At 53.3% G+C, this 19,015-nt stretch overlaps 2 protein-coding genes across 5 annotated transcripts in view; one reads left to right on the top strand and one right to left on the bottom strand.

The window, feature by feature from the left end:
- Positions 1-9,387, bottom strand: part of LOC144735529 (uncharacterized) — an 11,172-nt gene extending 1,785 nt beyond the window's left edge. Inside the window, exons 1-5 of one of the 4 annotated variants that reach the window (XM_078617941.1) lie at positions 9,219-9,385; positions 6,636-6,892; positions 5,856-6,086; positions 832-957; positions 1-294 (exon numbers count right to left, since the gene is read on the bottom strand). The exon at positions 1-294 is cut by the window's left edge and continues 121 nt beyond it. In XM_078617941.1, the coding sequence (XP_078474067.1) occupies positions 1-294; positions 832-957; positions 5,856-6,086; positions 6,636-6,892; positions 9,219-9,229 (919 nt within the window). In that variant the 5' untranslated portion in view covers positions 9,230-9,385. Of the gene's footprint in view, positions 295-831; positions 958-5,154; positions 6,087-6,635; positions 6,893-9,218 lie in introns of all 4 variants that reach the window. The other 3 variants (XM_078617940.1, XM_078617943.1, XM_078617942.1) reach the window with 3 other exon arrangements.
- Positions 6,934-12,029, top strand: LOC144735494 (uncharacterized). The gene is made up of 2 exons (XM_078617892.1): positions 6,934-10,929; positions 10,981-12,029. The coding sequence occupies exons 1-2, from the start codon at positions 10,339-10,341 to the stop codon at positions 11,458-11,460; spliced, it is 1,071 nt and encodes a 356-aa protein (XP_078474018.1). The 5' UTR covers positions 6,934-10,338; the 3' UTR covers positions 11,461-12,029.
- Positions 12,030-19,015: the final 6,986 nt, after the last annotated feature.

Below are 19,015 nucleotides of genomic sequence, written 5' to 3'. Positions count from 1 at the left end.
CGGCGAAGATCCCCGCAGCCGTCTGGAGGGCCGCCCCTCCAACAAGGGGGGGCACAGCAGGCGGACGCAGTCGAGGCAGAACAGGGGGTGGATGTCCATGAGCGGGCCCAGCGCCATGCGCAGGATGCGCTGCGCACTCCCCACGCTCACCTCCTGCACGTGCTCCACCTCCTCCACGTGCTCCACCACCTCCACGTGCTCCACCTCCACGTGCTCCACCAAACCCGCCACGTGGACAGCGTCCAGCATGCTCAGCAGGAAGTAGGAGTTGTCGTAGAGGGCAGCCGACCCCGTCTGCGGAGATCGGCTCGGTCAGTGAAGTCGCTCTGTCTGTCTCGATTTAAAGCTTTCGTGACTGCAGCAGGGATTTATCTTCTTGGTTTCTTTCGGTAAAGTCACGTAGAAGGGAAATAATAAAAATAAAACATAATAAAATTTCGATTGAAAGCTTTCGTGACTGCAGGGATTCATCTTCTTGGTTCTTTCGGTAAAGTCACGTAGAAGGGAAATAATAAAATAATAAAAATAAAACGTAATCAAATAATTCTCACGACGTTTCGGCCACAACGCAAGCAGCCGTCCTCAGGTGAAGAACAGGTCTGTCGGGAAGACAGCGTATATTTAAGCCTCCAACCCAGTGTTTCATTCAGACGCTGTCTCCCCGACAGACCTGTTCTTCACCCGAGGACGGCTGCTTGCGTTGTGGCCGAAACGTCGTGAGAATTGTATTTTATTATGTTTAAATTTTATTATTTTATTATTTCCCTTCTACGTGACTTTACCGAAAGAACCAAGAAGCTCCATCTGTCTCTCCGCTGTCCGTCGACTCACCATGGTGAGTGCCCGTGCCGTGGTCTCGAGGTGGCGCAGGAGAGCAGCGGAGAGAACCTGGCGCAGCGACGCGGAGGGCGCAAAGAGGCGGAGGACGCAGTCGGCGAGGGAGTGCAGGCGGTCGAACTGCACAAACACAGAGAGACGCACAGAGAGACGCACAGAGGAGTGGTGGTCGTGGTTACTTATGCTCCCACCGAAGACGAACATCCGTGGAGGGATGCAGGCAAGGCCAATGAGTCAGATGCCTTCTATGACCTCCTGTCACAGGTGCTGGCTAAAGTGGCCCCTCGGGACAGAGTCATCTTGTTGGGTGACTTCAATGCCCGAGTTGGTCATGATGCTGGCACCTGGTCTGGAGTGATTGGAAGGCATGGGCCAGATCAGCTCAATAACAACGGTAGGAGGCTGCTAGATTTTTGTGCAGCCCATGGGCTTGTAATTACCAACACGCTGTTCCAGCATCGGCGCATCCACACAACATCATGGATGCATGCCGGGTCCAAGCAAGAACATCTGCTGGACTACATAGTGATGGAACAGCGGATGCGGGCCCATATCCTTGACACCAGGACCTACCGTGGAGCTGATCTCCCCACTGACCATCAACTTGTCATGTGCAAGATGCGCCTGCCATTCCTCCACTCCGGTGGTGGGTGTACACCCAGGACCCCATTCAAACCCATAGTGGCATGGTCTCAGCTAGCTGATGCAAGTTGCAAGCGAGAATTTCATCATCGCTTGCAGCTGGGGTTGGCATCGTCCCCCACTCCTTCTGATGTCGAGGGGAAATAGGCGAGATTTAGGACTGTGGCTCATGCAGCTGTAATGACTGCTTTGGGTATATGGTCTAGCGACAGGCCCACTCTCATCGGCTACAGCATCCCATGTCAGTGAATGAGGAGGCCTACCGCAGCCTTCGCTCGGAGGTTCGGAGAGCTGTGAGGCGCTGCAAGGATGGGTGGTGGTCGTGGATTGCTGAGGAGATGAAGTCTGCCTCAATGGCCCGCGATCACAAATCGCTCTTTAACTCCATAAAAAAGTAACCTGCAGCGCCACACCTATCACCATCATTAGGGGAAAGAACGGTGATCCAATCTCCGACCCCCATGAACAGGTTTGCAGATTTGCTGAGCATTTCAATGAGGTTCTGGGGGAGGGGAAATCCCTCAGCCAGGAAAATATCGTGGGACAAAGTGGGGATGACCCTGCTGAGGCTGCGGTGCCTCAAATATTGGAAGAAGTCACCCCCTGTGAGTGGCTTGCTGAGTTGGCATCTGTTGATCCAGAGTCTGAGACCAAGAAATGCACCGGGCAGAGATGAGCTCCCAAGTGAAATGCTTTGTGAGGACTTCCCTACATGACATCATAACAACAGTCTGGACCACTGGATGGGTTCCGCAGGATTGGAAGAATGCCCTGGTGGTCCCCCCTCTTTAAGAAAGGGGACCGCACAGATTGTAACAACTACAGGGGCATCTCATTCCTCAGTGTGCCGGGAAAGGTCCTGGCAAGGATTATTCAACATCGCCTTGCTAGGAGCGCTGAGGAGAGGCTTGTGGAGCCCCAATGCGATTTCAGGAAAGGGCGGTCCTGCACAGATGCCATATTTTCTGTCCGTCTGCTACAGCAGAGGTGTAGGGAATTCCAACAATACCTACATCTCTGCTTTATGACCTGTTCAAGGCCTATGATACGATCATTAGGCCTGGGCTCTGCGTTGTTCTTCGTGCTTTCGGAGTCCCTGACCCTCTGCTCACGATCGAGGACCTTCATGATGGTGAGTGGGCCCGGGTAAAACTACGTGGCTGGGAGTCGGAGTCATTCCCTGTTCACCTTGGGGTGCGACAGGGATGTCCTCTGGCTCCCACATTATTTAACATCTATTTCGACCACGTAGTTCGTGAAGCCTTCAATAGCTGGGAGGCTGATCGATGCCCAGGTTCGGTCAAGAGATGGCACCCTATTGCTCATTCATGTTTTGTTTGCCGATGATCTGGTAGTTGCTGCTCAGAGGAGTTGTAGGCGCTGCTGCTGAACCTGGAGCTTGCCACTAAGAGCTGGGGCCTTACCATCAGCCCCACAAAAACTAAGCACCTGCCTGGGTATTTTGAACCATCGGACACTCCACCCCCACAACTCCCAATTGGTGATAGGGCAGTTGTGGAGAGAGTGGAGAGTTTCCCATACCTGGGCAGTGTGCTCATGACCTGCTCCGGTTTAACAGCAGAGGTCTCACTCCGAATCAGTCGAGCGGCATTATCTTTTCATCGGTTGCGTAACGCTGTGTGGAAGCTACCTGGTCTGTCGCTCCGCACGAAGCTTCAGGTCTTCTCGACCTCAGTCATTCCCTCCCTTCTCTACGCTTGCGAAACGTGTACCCCCCTAATGGAACATCTTCGCCGGTTAGAAACATTTAGGCTGGCCTGCCTACGATCCAGCTCACCGATGGACAAAGTCCCATCGGTGAGCTCCTCCGGCAGGCAAGGCTGCGTTGGCTGGGCCATGTAGCCCGCATGCCCAATCACCGCATGCCTAGACAGCTTTTGTTTGGCCGGAGGGGGCTAATCGGGCGTGGCACGGGCTAGAGAAGAGATGGAGTGATGTGGTACAGGAGGACGTGGAGCTGAGTGGACTTGCCGATGACTGGTACCAGCGGTGTCAAGATCGGCCTCAGTGGAGGAGGCTCGTGAAGGACGCTACTGGGCAGTTGGAGGCAGTCGCCCTCCAACAACAACGGAGGGCGGAGGAGCGACGCTCACAACAACGAGCGGAGCGCCGGGTGGCTAAAGCACAGCAAGTTGGCACAGTAGGGGGCGCAGGTGGTGCATCAGCCAGTCATCTCGGTCATCTTGGTCAGTCGACCCGTGGCACCTGGGTCTGTCCCGTGACCTCCTGCCAGCGGGCGTTCGACACTTCACGTGGCCTCAAGGTGCACATGGCCTGGCACACTAAGTGGCGTCACCGCCACTTAGTGGCGAATGGCGGTTGTTGTTGTTGGTTGGTTGTGGTGGTAGTGGTGGTGGTGGCGGTGGTGGCGGTGGAGAGCCGCATCCAGAATGGGAATCATTTGCTCCTACGGCAGGAGGACTCCGGCGAGCTGTAAAGCTCCGTTGTTGTTGTGTAGTTGTTGTTGTGTAGTTGTTGTTGTGTTGTTGTGTAGTTGTGTTGTTGTGTAGTTGTTGTTGTGTAGTTGTGTTGTTATGTTGTGTAGTTGTGTTGTTGTGTAGTTGTGTTGTTGTGTAGTTGTGTTGTTGTGTAGTTGTGTTATTGTGTAGTTGTTGTGTAGTTGTTGTTGTGTAGTTGTTGTTGTGTAGTTGTGTAGTTGTGTTGTTGTGTAGTTATGTTGTTGTGTAGTTGTTGTTGTGTATTTGTGTTGTTGTTTAACACGCAGGCTTTCGCGACCAATATTATTCATAATCAACGTTTTTCGGTTTAGATCGCGTTATTTATAAATGTGTCGTAACCCTCCACCACCCAATCTAGTATATAATTACAATAACCCCCGCCCCTCAAATCGTTGCACCTGATGAGTTAATGCTGCTCTATATAAGAACGGGATACAGAGCAGAGCCTCACCATTCTGGCGAATTGCCCGATGATGCTGGATGCAATTACCAGCGAAACGTCGTGCTACTCAAATTGTAAATGTTGTGGTTTCACGCTTCAACACACCGGTGTGGGGCTAAAGCAGTGAACTATTTGTCTTTTGTCAACGTGACACTTTTTAAAATCCTTTAAATTAAGTTCACTTGCTTGCGCGCTTACGACCGTGCAAATCTTTCGGTCGTTTTTAACCCACTTCCCGTGATCCAATCGAGCTGACATTTTGCACACAGACTCGTTGTGCGTGACAATTTCTTTTCGTGAAAATTTTGTTCCAAAATTGTACACTTTTTAGGTGAATTTTTATTTATTTAATTACCAATTGCTTAATGGTGGCAGGCAATAATCTGACCCATAGGTGGCAGCCATCTCAAGCCAGAGGACGAGAGGACTCTAGCCGCCCGTTTCAAAGACCAATGTGGGCTGGGTTGTGGCCCATTGAACACGCATATAAAGGATTTATAGTGAAAAACTTTGTTTTTACGGGTTCATTTTTTACTGATTGGCCGTGTCGGGTGGTGGAGGGTTACGACACATTTATAAATAACGCCATCTAAACCCAAAAACGTTGATTACGAATTGTGTTGTTGCGTTGCATTGTTGTTGTTTTTGACGACACAGCTGTCCGCCAGGGGGACACGGGCTCACAACGAGGCACTCGTTTAGGTCCGAGGCGACCTGGGGTGGGGAGGCTGGGAGGGAGGGCCCCGCACGCACCCTGTCCAGGCTGCAGTCGCTCACGATCTGCACGCAGGCACGGTCCGCAAACTCCGCGGCAAAGGCTCTTCCTCCTCCTCTGCCTCCTCCTCCTCCTCTTCCTCCCTCACCTCTTCCTCCCTCTCTTCCTCCTCCTGTCTCTCTTCCTCCCCCTCCAATTCCTCCCTCACCCCTTCCTCTTCCTCCCTCTCCTCCCCCTCCTCCTCCTACCGCCTCTCCCAGCCGCGTCCCGGCCGCCCGCAGCGCCACCCTCAACGCCGCCAGCAGCGGTGCCCTCGACCCCGACTCCCACGGCCGGACCCGGGCACCCGGCCCCGACTCCGGGCGCGAGCCCCGGGCCCCGGACTTGCCCCCGCCGGGGGGGTCACCGGGGCGGTGAATGGTCAACGTCGCAGAGCAGATGTGCCGCAGGTAGCGAGACCATCGCTCCTCCGCTCCCTCCTCCGCACGGTCGCTATGTCTACTCACGGCCGCCGCTGCGGCTTCTCCTCCTCGTCCACCTCCATCACCACCTCCACCACCTCCACCACCTCCACCACCACCACCTCCTCTTGTCAGGAGGAGGGATCGAAGGCATTGCACGGATTGGAGGCGGCTGGAATGATAGAGTCCTGGCGAGTGAGCACCACCAACGCCATCGCCATCATCGTCGTCGTCGTCGTTGTTGTCGTCATCGCAGACATCATCACCAACATCACTACCATTGCGACCACCACCACCACCGTCAAGCCGATCGGTGATGTCGCCCTGGTGATGGCGATGGTGGTGGTCGTGGTGACGATGATGTCGTTGATGGGGGAGGACGCCGCTGACGTCATTGTTGACGTTGTTGTTGACGTCGTTGTTGACGTCGTTGTTGACGTCGTTGTTGACGTCGTTGTTGACGTCGTCCTGGATGCTCGTTGTCGGTGTTTGAGCGGCGACCTGGCCAACTGGGGAACACATCACCATCATCATCACCATCATCATCACCATCATCATCACCATCATCATCACCATCATCATCACCATCATCATCACCATCATCATCACCATCATCATCACCATCATCAACATCATCATTAACACATCAACATCATCAACATCATAAACACATCAACATCATCACCATCAACATCATCAACACATCACCATAATCAACAACATCATCAACATCACCATCAACATCATCAACACATCAACATCATCAGCATCATCACCATCAACCCACAGACTCACACAGAGACCCATAGACTCACACAGAGACCCATAGACTCACACAGAGACCTATAGACTCACACAGAGACCCACAGACTAACATAGAGACCCATAGACTCACACAGAGACCCATAGACTCACACAGAGACCCATAGACTCACACAGAGACCCACAGACTCACACAGAGAGACCCATAGACTCCGTGAGCCCGTGTCCCAGTGTCTCCCTGTCCCCGTGTCTCCCTGTCCCCGTGTCTCCGTGTCTCCCCGTGTCTCCGTGCTCACGCTGTATCAGCCGAGACGGCTCCAGCTGCTGTCCCGGTCCCCGCGCTCTGTCCCCACGTCTCCCGACGCGGCCTCCACCTCCTCCACCTCCTCCACCTCCTCCACCTCCGCACCGCCTCGCCGCGTCTTCGCCGAGCTCTATCAACTGCTGCAGCTCCCTCGCTCGCTCGACCGCCCGCCCGGGAAGAGCCCCCCGGATCACAGCGACCGCCAAAGCCATGGAGAGCACGGGGGGCACACACACAGGGGGGGGGGCTCTGGGGCGGAGACAGGGGGGGGGGGGGAGACAGGGGGGACACGTTACCCACACCACGTGACCCACACACCACGTTACAACAACAACAACCGCCATTCGCCAACTAAGTGGCGTTGATGTCACCACGACGCTTGTGCCAGGCCAAGTGCACCTTGAGGCTACCACGTGAAGTGTCGAACGCCCGCTGGCAGGAGGTCACGGGGCAGACCCAGCAGGTGCCACGGGTCGACTGACCGAGATGACCGAGATGACTGGCTGATGCACCACCTGTGCCCCCTACTGTGCCAACTTGCTGTGCTTTAGCACCCTGCGCTCCGCTCGTTGTTGTGAGCGTCGCTCCTCCGCCCTCCGTTGTTGTTGGAGGGCGACTGCCTCCAACTGCCCAGTAGCGTCCTTCACGAACCTCCTCCATCGGCAAGTCCACTCAGCTCCACATCCTCCTGTACCACATCACTCCATCTCTTCTCTAGCCCATGCCACGCCCGTTTAGCCCCCTTGATCCGGCTGAACAAAAGCTGGTTAGACATGCGGTTGACTGGGCATGCGGGCTACATGATCCAGCCAACGCAGCCTTGCCTGCAGGAGAAGCTCACCGATGGGACTTTGTGTGAGTCTATGGGTCTCTGTGTCAATAAAGCAAAGATGTAGGTCTTGTTGGAATTCCCTACACCTCTGCTGTAGCAGACGGACAGAAAATATGGCATCCGAGCAGGACCGCCCTTTCCTGAAACCGCATTGGGGCTCTGCAAGCCTCTCCTCAGCGTGCCTAGCAAGGCGATGTTGAATAATCCTTGCCAGGACCTTTCCCGGCACATTGAGGAGTGAGATGCCCCTGTAGTTGTTACAGTCTGTGTGGTCCCCCTTCTTAAAGAGGGGGACCACCAGGGCATTCTTCCAGTCCTGCGGAACCCGTCCAGTGGTCCAGACTGTTGCTATGATGTCATGTAGGGCAGTGTGTGCACAAACGCCACCCTCCCTCAGCATTTCACTTGGGAGATCATCTCTGCCCGGTGCCTTTCCTGGTCTCAGACTCCGGATCGCCTTCAGTACTTCCTCAACAGATGGCACCTCAGCCAGCCACTCACAGGGGGTGACTTCTCTCAATATTTGAGACACCGCAGCCTCAGCAGGGTCATCCCCACTTTGTCCCGCGATGTTTTCCATGCCGAGGGATTTCCCCTCCCCCAGGACCTCACAGAAATGCTCAGCATATCTGCCAACCTGTTCTTGGGGGTCGGAGATTGGATCACCATTCGTAACCCTAATGATGGTAATAGGTGTGGCGCTGCAGGTTACTTTTTTGATGGAATTAAAGAGCGATTTGTGATCGCGGGCCACTGAGGCAGACTCCATTTCCTCAGCAACCTCATCGGCCTTGCCTGCATCCCTCCCTGGATGTTTGTCTTCGGTCGGGGCATAAGTAACCACGGCCACCACTCCTCGCCTCTGGTTGATAGGAGGGCGAGCCCAAAGTAGCCTGGGGCTTACAGCTTCCCACACCTCACCGCCACGCTCCCACGCCCCCTTCATTATTTTGTTCAGAAGAAGAGCCACACCCTGTTGTTTGGCAGTCTCCTGCCCCGAGTAGAGGACTGTCCACCCCTCATGGTGGCAGAGCCGGTCCACCGGACCTCCTGAATGCCACAGAGATCCAGGCGGTACCGGTCCAGCTCCCGACAGAGGAGTGGCAGCCTCTCCTCCGCAGTGAGCGTTCGAACATTCCACGTGGCCACCCTGAGTGGTTTTGCGTTGTTTCTGGAGGAGCCCTGAGGGTAAAGATTCAGTCTCCTGGCTCCGCCAAATGGGGTTTGGCCAGGAGACGTCATAGACGCCTGTCCCCCCGGGGCCTCCGGCACAAGCTTATTAATACACATTTGTCGTCGTGGTTTAACGGTAAGTTAATTGAAGGTGGAGGGGTTACCAGCCCCTCGCACCCGTCCAGAGCCCCCATTTAGCCGCTGTGGTGTCTACAAACGCCATGAGGGGAAAGGCCAATCGGAATTGGCCCTCCCCCCACAGCACTGTCCACGACAACGTTGCCCGGCCGGCACCACGAGGAGGTAGGGGGTTGTTTCACGTGACCCACACACCACGTGACCCACACACCACGTGACACACGTTACCCACACCACGTGACACACATCACGTTACCTATACACCACGTGACACACACGTTACCCACACACCACGTGACACACACCACGTTACCCACACACCACGTGACACACATCACGTTACCCATACACCACGTGACACACACGTTACCCACACACCACGTGATCCACACCACGTGACACACACCACGTTACCCACACCACGTGACCTACCTCGATTCCATGGCGCGCGCGGCCTCTCCTGGCCTCGAGAGCTACCGTAAACCGTGAGTTTTGGTGTTGTGTTTTACGACACCAGCTGTAATTTTACGACACTCGACGTAAACACAGCTTCACTGACGCCTGCCGCAAAACCGAGGGTTGTTTTTTACGACACCAGCGTCATTTTACGACAATACGAAGGTAGTGGCGAAACCTGCCGTAAACCATACTTCGAATCTAGACTGCCGTAAAATATAGTGTTGCGTTTTACGACACCCTCTGTAATTTTTACGCCACTTGACGAGGACACGATTTTACGACACCTGCCGTAAATTCCCACAGTTGTGTTTTACGACACCTGCCGTAACCCCCTCCCCTACCGTTGTGTTTTACGACACCCGCCACAACTATTTTTACGACACCTGCCGTAAGGTAAACTTATCTCCGTGACTGAACGTTCCTTCAGGGCGGTGATCAATCAATAATGAATCTATAACAGCTCCATCATTAATCTATAATTAATCTATAACAGATCTATACTTAATCTATAGCTACGACGGAGCAGATCAGCGGGGATCTTACAGCTGGTAGCAAACGAAACCACCGTCTTAGAGCAGGATGTTCGTAAGTCGGGGACTGTATATTGCGTAAGATATTTTAAAATAAATGTACAACAGATCTATAGTTAAGATGTAAGAGTGTTTAGATGATTAGCTGTGAACGTCGAACGCAGCCGTTCGCCCGCGGTAGCTACACGACGGAGCCATTCGATGGGTAGCAACGCGTTCGTAAGTCGGGGACCGCGTAACATTTCTTAATATTAAAGTCTAATTTAGATGATTTGGCTTGCGGCTTATTGAACGTCCGCGGCCTTGAGCCGCCTCCGTCGAGAGCGGCCGCAAGCTCGCGGCAGCTACGGCGGAGCAGATCGACTTAAAATAAAAAAGCCGTCGCGTCCGTAAGTCGGGGTGTCCGTAAGTCGGGGTGTCCGTAAGAGCCGGGTGTCCGTAAGTCGGGGTGTCCGTAAGTCCGGGTGTCCATATGTCGATGATGCTCGTAAGTTTGGGGTGTTCTTACGTCGAGGGGATCCGAGATACGTAAAGTGAAGTGAAAGTTTGACTTGAAACTGGTGATGTTGGCGCGGCCTCGACCTTTCGGCGTCTCCGTCAGCAGTGCTCTCTCTGTCGGTGTGCTGGGGTTGGTGGGCCGCGTGGAGAGCAGCGCGCCAGCCATGTGCGTGGGCTGCGTCGTGACGGCGTTCCCCGCCCGGGGCTCCACCTGCCTGGAGACCGGCGCCTTCCTCCTCAACTTCGCCGCCTGCGCCGCCTGCAGGCGACGCGACGCCGTCGACGCCAGGGGACGGCAGGTGCGGCGGCCCGGGGAAGGTGGCCGACGGCGACGGCGGCGGCGGCGCAGTGGGGCGACCGGTGCCGTGACCGCCGTCGGCGGTGGTGGCGGTGAAGGTGGTGATGGTGGTGAAGGGATTGATGGTGGTGGTGGTGGTGACGGTGATGGTGGTGACGGTGGTGGTGGAGGAGGTGGTGGTGACGGTGGTGAAGGTGGTGATGGTGGTGAAGGGATTGATGGTGTTGATGGTGGCAGTCGTGAAGGCGTTGATGGTGGTGACGGTGGTGACGGTGGTGACGGTGGTGGTGGAGCAGGTGGTGGTGGCAGTGGTGGTGAAGGCGTTGATGGTGGTGGTGGCGGTGGTGGCGTTGATGGTGGCGGTGGCGGCGTTGATGGTGGTGGTGATGGTGGTAGTGGCAGTGGTGGTGGCAGTGGTGGTGAAGGCGTTGATGGTGGTGGTGGCGGTGGTGGCAGTGATGGTGATGGTAATGGCGGTGGTGGCAGTGATGGTGGTGGTGGTGGCAGTGGTGGTGGCAGTGGTGGTGAAGGTGTTGATGGTGGTGGTGATAGTGGTGGTGGCGTTGATGGTGGTGGTGGTGGTGGTGACGAGCGGCGCACACGAGAGGCGCGGGAGGGAAACAATGACGGCGACGATAGCGTCGACGACGATGAAGACGACGATGAAGACGACGATGATGACGACGACGATGACGACGACGAGGAGGAGGTGGTGACGTACGAGCACGTGTGTGCGGCGTGCGGCCACGCGGTGGCCACGCACGAGTTCACGTGCGCGCTGTCCGGGGGCTACCGGGCGTACGCCATGCACTGCCTGCTGTGCGGGCGTGCCGAGCGCGAGGTCAGCGTGCTGCCACACGACCCACGCTGGGCACTCGCCACGTTCTGAGGCACGCGCGCACGGATTGATGGAGGGGTTGGTGGGCCGATTGACTGATTGATGGGCTGAGTGATTGACTGATTGATGGACTGATTGATGAACACATTGATGGATGCATGCACTGATTAATGGACGGATTGATTGACTGATGGGCTGAGTGATAAACTAATTGATGGACTGATTCATGAACACATTGATGGATGCATGCACTAATTAATGGACGGATTGATGGGCAGATTGACTGACTGATTGATGGGCTGAGTGATAAACTAATTGATGAACTGATTGGTGAACAAATTGATGGATGCATGCACTGATTGATTAATGGACATATTGATGGACAGATTGATTGACTGACTGATGGACTGAGTGATAAACTAATTGATGGACTGTTTGATGAACGAATTGATGTATGTATGTACTGATTGATTAATGGACATATTGTTGGATGGATAGTTGTATTGAATGGTGAATGGATTGATGGATGTGGTTGGTTTACGTGTTTTTGTTATAGTTTGGTGGTCGTACTGCCCAATAAAATTCACACTTCTGGGCGCTCAATGTCTGGATGTCCTCTGTCTCTGCGTTTTCGTCCCTCTCCCTCGCTGCGTCTCTCGCAAATTAATTTTCTCAAAGACGAAACGTGGACACACCTCCCGTTTATTACAGATTAGTTTTATTCGTTCATATACCCCATCACTCCCACCACCACTCCTCCGCACATCCCAAAGAATTCACCCCTTCTACCAGTGCCGGATGATCCTAGTAGCAAAAGTAGCAAATGCTACATGGGCCCCGGCACTTTCAAGGGCCTCCGCGCTAAATGCTTTCAAGCTATCAATTCCGGTTCAGTGAATCTGCACTTGCTCCATTACTATAGTACTATACCACCCTTCAACTTTTATGAACGACTGGGTGTTTAAGGTTTGCGATTTGTCATATTATCTGGCTGTATAGAAAGTGAAAAAATACAATTACTTTACTCTGCAAGTTAAACATTTATCTGTTTTAATATTAACGTGTTTTAATATTAATGTTTATTCATTTAGTGCCCCTTTATAACAACACATGCTGCAGGCCCCGCACTAGCTTCATCCGGCACTGTCTATTACTATAGTACTATACTGCCTTCAACTTTTATCTTCATCCGGAACTGACAACGGTGCCGGGAAAAATGTTGCCACGTTTCATCAAAATTCACCCGCAGAAGCGATTCCTTCTGGGGCCGAACCCTTTCGTTCACGACACGATCCCTGACTGGCAGGGTGACATCGACCCGCATGCCGGTGCTGCTCCACGCTTTCTGCCACGCAGGGACAGCTGCCCTCTGGGCGGCGGAGTGTTGTATATATTGGGTCTTGAATTGTTTGTAAAAATAATACAAATTAAATGCAAATTGAGCGTGATTTATGCTAATTTGTGTAATTATGTAAAGTATGCATTTATGCTAATTATGAAGGTGTACTGTATGAAGTTATGCAAGTGCATGCAATTATGCTAATTTATGTAATTTTGATAATTGGGCTTGGCTTCGTTATCTCGGGTTGTATTATCAATCAGGATAATATAATGATTCTCGCTTGAACTTTTACTGATTATGTCTTAGTGTGCTTATGTCAGGCCTCAAAATTCAGATCTCACCGCAGGAAACAGTTCTTATACTGGTAGGAACGAAGTGAACCAGCCTACAATAGATTATATCGTCCGTCCGTCCGTCCGATGTCCGATTAGGTGTAGCAACATCGCCCCCTACTGCAAACACTTGGCAGGACCCTACAAAAACCTTTAGACTCAGTGAGGCTTTGCTGGCTAAACAAGTGTAACATTCCCTTATAATTCCCTGAGATAGTTTTTAATTAAAACATTTAAATTAAAAATTAACTCACAGCGGCCTAAAGCCTATAGCTAGGCCTAAAGCCTAGAACTAGGCCTCAAACTCTCCCTTCGTATCGTACCCCCGCCATTTCATTTTATTACAGTCATTCATTTGTTCGTTCCTACCAGCCCACCCCGCAGGGATCTGTTAATTAAGATTCTTATGCATGAACTTAGGAAGGCACCACTCAGACTCTTCTGTGTTAAGCAACTTTAATATCGCTTTTCCACCCTTTCTCTAATATATGCACTGTCCTGTTATCAGAGTTATGTTTTTTGTTTGAATTATGCTGCAGGTATTGTGGTCTATGCAAACATGACTCCTTGTAAAAAAAGGTGTCAGTTTTGTTGCCAGATAGAAGGGTAAAAAAACAATTACCATATTTTTTACTGGCAAATGAGGTTCCAATAGTACATCCCGATTGATTATTATTTAAAAAAATATTGGCAGAATTATTCTTAATATCAATTTTGGAAAAAGGTCTATGTATCCAACAGGAGGAGGGGGTCCACTTAGCTTGAGGGGTGGGCAAACGAAGTAAGGAGAAGAGGCATTTTTTCCGGATTCGTTTAAAAGAAATAATACCTCGAAATCACAGGGTGCATCAAAAAAAATGTTTTATCGCTTCTGAGAATTTTGCAACAACACCACAAGAAATGTGTCGCCTCCGGGCTCTGAAGACCACCTGGAGAAGATTCCAGGCGTGTGTTGACAATGATGGTGAACAAGTGGGATAGATCTTGACTTAAAGCTTTTGTGACTGCGGGAACTCACATTCTTTGGGTCCTTCGGTAAAGTAACGTAGAAAGATTCAAAGAAAATAACGAAATTTTTTTTGGTCATTTTCTTTGAACCTATCTACGTGACTTTACCGAAAGACCCAAAGAAGTGGGATAGACTCTGACTCTTTGAAGCTATCAACATTACATTTGTTATCATGTCACGCTGTATTATTCTCCATTCTTTTTCCATTAAAAACCATGGTCCCAAATAAGCGCTAACATTTTTTTTTTAAGCACCCCGCATTTTAAGAGCCTCCACCGTGCGCTGCTGTGGAATACGAGGCGGCAGACGGTCCTTGATAAACGACGGTCACGTAGGAGCGGTGCCCCTCGAAGAGAGCCACCGGCACGCAACCCGTGGATTTACGGAAGCCGCAGGTTGCCGGGCCCCCTAGCCGTGAACCAGAGGTCACAACCGGGTACCCGATACCCGTACCCTACCCGATACCCGGCTACCCGTACCCAGCCGGGTACGGGTACCCGTTTGCGACCCTGTGCGGCCGGGTACGGGTAGGCCGTGAGTCACTGGTGAGAGTCACCGTTTGTCACTCATTTCCCAACGATCTTGTCTCTTCTCACGATTCAAGTTCCTAGAATCAACCCACCCGCGCCTCCAGCATGGCTTCATCCCAGAGGTCGCAATCAGGTACCCGATACCCGTACCCTACCCGTACCCAGCCGGGTACGGGTAGCCGGGTATCGGGTAGGGTACTGGTACGGGTACCCGTTTGGCGACCCTGGTACGGCCGGGTACGGGTAAGGAATCAAAACCGTTTGCGACCTCTGCTGTGAGCTAGATTGCGGTGGGGCCGTGCCAACGCCTGACACGAGGCTGCGAGCTGCTTAACTAAGCCCCACTTTGGACCCAAAAGCTGCCCCCGCCATCATCCCCGGGCCGCCGGGCTTTTCAATGAGTTTTGATGACTGCTCTCGTGAAGGTGATCGCCTTGACGACGACTCGCAGCCACTTGCTCGCCTCGATCCACCCGAACCTATCCATCAACTCGGCCGCCAGGTCCAGTCCCGATTGCAGCACGGACAGAACGTTATCCACGATGACGCGCCACTTCGGCGACGGCCCAAAGGGACCTTCGTCCGGCCCTTCAGCTTCGACCGCTGCCGCCCCTCGGAGGTCCGGCAGCGTGTTCTGGAGCGCGCTCAGAACCTTGATGGCCATCGCCAGGTCCAGCGCCTCGCCGCCCCTCTTCCTCTCGTCGCCCCCCCCGCTCGGATTCCCCCAGACACTCTGCGAGGGCCGCCAGCCACCGCGGCCACCTTCCGCAACGCCACGGCCTCTTCTGCCCGGCTCTCCACATCCGCCGAGAGGTCCAGGGCCTTGCCGAGTACACGGAGCACCTTTACGACGGCCTCGGAGGCGACGGAGGTCGATGTGGCGATTGAACTCGCGGTCGAGGTCGGGACTTCAACGGTCGCGGTGCCGATCGGCCCGATTGCGCGGAGCAACCTGCCGGCCCTCGCCAAGCCCTCGACCTTGGAGCCCAGCTCGTCCCGGCTCTCCGCGAACCTCCCGTCCAGCGCGCCAAGCATCAGGTTCATCGTCTCCGTGCCACCCACGTGGAGGGTCCAGTGGGGCGCGGCTGTCGCCGTCGTCGGAGTGGCCGCGTGCTTGGGTCCGGCGGCCATTTTGTTATCTGGGTGGGGAGGTGGGGGTGGGGCGGGGACGGGTGGAGAGAAACAAATTGGCTGCCGTTTTCTCGCCGAGAGCCGCGTCGTTTGGGCAATTTGGTGACCCTTTTGGTTACATTCGGCTGGAGGATCACAGTCTCCCCGTACGTTGGGCGACTGTGTGGGTTAGAAACGAGGTGGATAGGTGCGTCATTCACCGTCAGCAACAGCCATGATAAATCGACTGCTGGATGAAGGCATCGCTCCCTGCCCATAGACTCAACACTGTCCACAGACTCAACACTGCCCCATAACTCAACACTGCACCATAGACTCAAAACTGCACCAAAGACTCAACATTGCCCATAGACTCAACATTGCCCGTAGATAATTGGTTTTTTACCCTTCTATCTGGCAACAAAACTGACACCTTTTTACAAGGAGTCATGTTTGCATAGACCGCAATACCTGCAGTCATAATACAAACAAAGACATAACTCTGATAATGTATGTGCACTGTCCTTGAAGTTGATTGGTCCACACCCGAGACAGCTTTCCTTAGAGCCTAGTCTCACATGGGTTGGACCAGAATGACGCCAAAAGGCGCCTCAACACTACCCATAGACTCAACACTGCACCATAGACTCAAAACTATACCATAGACTCAACACTGCACCATGGATTCAACACTGCACCAGACTCAACACTGCCATAGACTCAACACTGCCCATAGACTCAATACTGGCGCCTAGACTCAACACTGCACCATAGACTCAGCACTGCACCATAGACTCAACACTGACCATAGACTCAACACTGCCCATAGATTCAACACTGCCCATAGACTCAACACTGACCATAGACTCAACACTGACCATAGACTCAACACTGCACCATAGACTCAACACTGACCATAGACTCAACACTGACCATAGACTCAACACTGACCATAGACTCAACACTGACCATAGACTCAGCACTGCCCATAGACTCAACACTGACCATAGACTCAACACTGACCATAGACTCAACACTGCACCATAGACTCAACACTGACCATAGACTCAACACTGACCATAGACTCAACACTGACCATAGACTCAACACTGACCATAGACTCAGCACTGCACCATAGACTCAACACTGACCATAGACTCAACACTGACCATAGACTCAACACTGCCCATAGACTCAACACTGCACCATAGACTCAACACTGCACCATAGACTCAACACTGACCATAGACTCAACACTGACCATAGACTCAACACTGCACCATAGACTCAACACTGACCATAGATTCAACACTGACCATAGACTCAACACTGACCATAGACTCAACACTGACCATAGACTCAACACTGCACCATAGACTCAACACTGCACCATAGACTCAACACTGACCATAGACTCAACACTGCCCCATAGACTCAACACTGACCATAGATTCAACACTGACCATAGACTCAACACTGACCATAGACTCAACACTGACCATAGACTCAACACTGCACCATAGACTCAACACTGCACCATAGACTCAACACTGACCATAGACTCAACACTGCCCCATAGACTCAACACTGACCATAGATTCAACACTGACCATAGACTCAACACTGACCATAGACTCAACACTGACCATAGACTCAACACTGCACCATAGACTCAACACTGCACCATAGACTCAACACTGACCATAGACTCAACACTGGCACCATAGACTCAACACTGACCATAGACTCAACACTGCCCATAGATTAATAGGGGTTTTCCCTTTTTTCTGGCATCTAAACTGACACCTTTTGCCAAGGAATCATGCTTACATTAACCACAATACTTACAGTTAAATGCAAACAAAAAACAATACTCTGATAATGTTTGCATTGTCCTTGAAACTGATTGGTCCACACCAGAGACAGCTTTCTTTAGAGCCTAGTCTCATATGGTGTTCGACCAGATGACGCCAAAAGGCGTAACTGCTCATAGACTCAACACTGCCATAGACTCAACACTGCCATAGACTCAACACTGCACCATAGACTCAACACTGCCATAGACTCAACACTGCACCATAGACTCAGCACTGCACCATTGACTCAACACTGCACCATAGACTCAACACTGCCCATAGACTCAACACTGCACCATAGACTCAACACTGCACCATAGACTCAACACTGCACCATAGACTCAACACTGCACCACAGACTCAACACTGCACCATAGACTCAACACTGTCCATAGACTCAACACTGCACCATAGACTCAACACTGCACCATAGACTCAACACTGCCCATAGACTCAACACTGCACCATAGACTCAACACTGCACCATAGACTCAACACTGCACCATAGACTCAACACTGCACCACAGACTCAACACTGCACCATAGACTCAACACTGTCCATAGACTCAACACTGTCCATAGACTCAACACTGCACCATAGACTCAACACTGCACCATAGACTCAACACTGTCCATAGACTCAACACTGTCCATAGACTCAACACTGCACCATAGACTCAACACTGCCCATAGACTCAACACTGCAACGTAGACTCACCACAGGGCTTTAGCAGAGAGATAATTCGTGTAATTCTGCTGCTGTTGCTCCTCCGTTGATGCAGCGTGGAGACCAAAGTCGTTTAACTCTACGGCCAATGCGCGTGCATAGATGTATGCCGACGTTATGGGCACTGGCCCTTCTTCACAACGCAAGGAGTCGGAACCACTCCTCCCCCTCCTCCCCCCCTCCTCCCCCCCCCCTCCCTCCTCCCCCCTCCTCCCCCCTCCCCCCTCCTCCCCCCTCCTCCTTCCTCCACCTCCTCCCCCCTCCCCCCTCCCCCCTCCTCCCTCCTCCCTCCTCCCCCCTCCTCCTCCCTCCTCCCCCCTCCTCCCCCCTCCTCCCCCCTCCTCCCTCCTCCCCCCTCCTCCCCCCTCCTCCCTCCTCCCCCCTCCCCCCTCCTCCCCCCTCCTCCCTCCTCCCCCCTCCTCCCTCCTCCCCCCTCCTCCCCCCTCCTCCCCCCTCCTCCCCCCTCCCCCTCCCCCCTCCTCCCCCTCCTCCCTCCTCCCCCCTCCCCCCTCCTCCCCCCTCCTCCCTCCTCCCCCCTCCTCCCTCCTCCCCCCTCCTCCCCCCTCCTCCCCCCTCCTCCCTCCTCCCTCCTCCCCCCTCCTCCCTCCTCCCCCCTCCTCCCCCCTCCTCCCTCCTCCCCCCTCCTCCCCCCTCCCCCCTCCTCCCCCCTCCCCCCTCCTCCCCCCTCCTCCCCCCTCCC

Source organism: Lampetra planeri, chromosome 55 (genome assembly GCF_965212315.1).
Source record: "Lampetra planeri chromosome 55, kcLamPlan1.2.h2, whole genome shotgun sequence".
NCBI lineage: Eukaryota > Metazoa > Chordata > Hyperoartia > Petromyzontiformes > Petromyzontidae > Lampetra > Lampetra planeri.
This window is presented reverse-complemented; position numbering and strand designations above follow the sequence as displayed.

Bases quoted from the DNA above. Each gene is read 5' to 3' on its own strand.
- LOC144735494 (XM_078617892.1), top strand. From the start codon at position 10,339: ATGTTGGCGCGGCCTCGACCTTTCGGCGTCTCCGTCAGCAGTGCTCTC. The intron at 10,930-10,980 runs GGCGGTGGCGGC...GGCAGTGGTGGT, and splicing joins GCGGTGGTGGCGTTGATGGT to GGCAGTGGTGGTGAAGGCGT.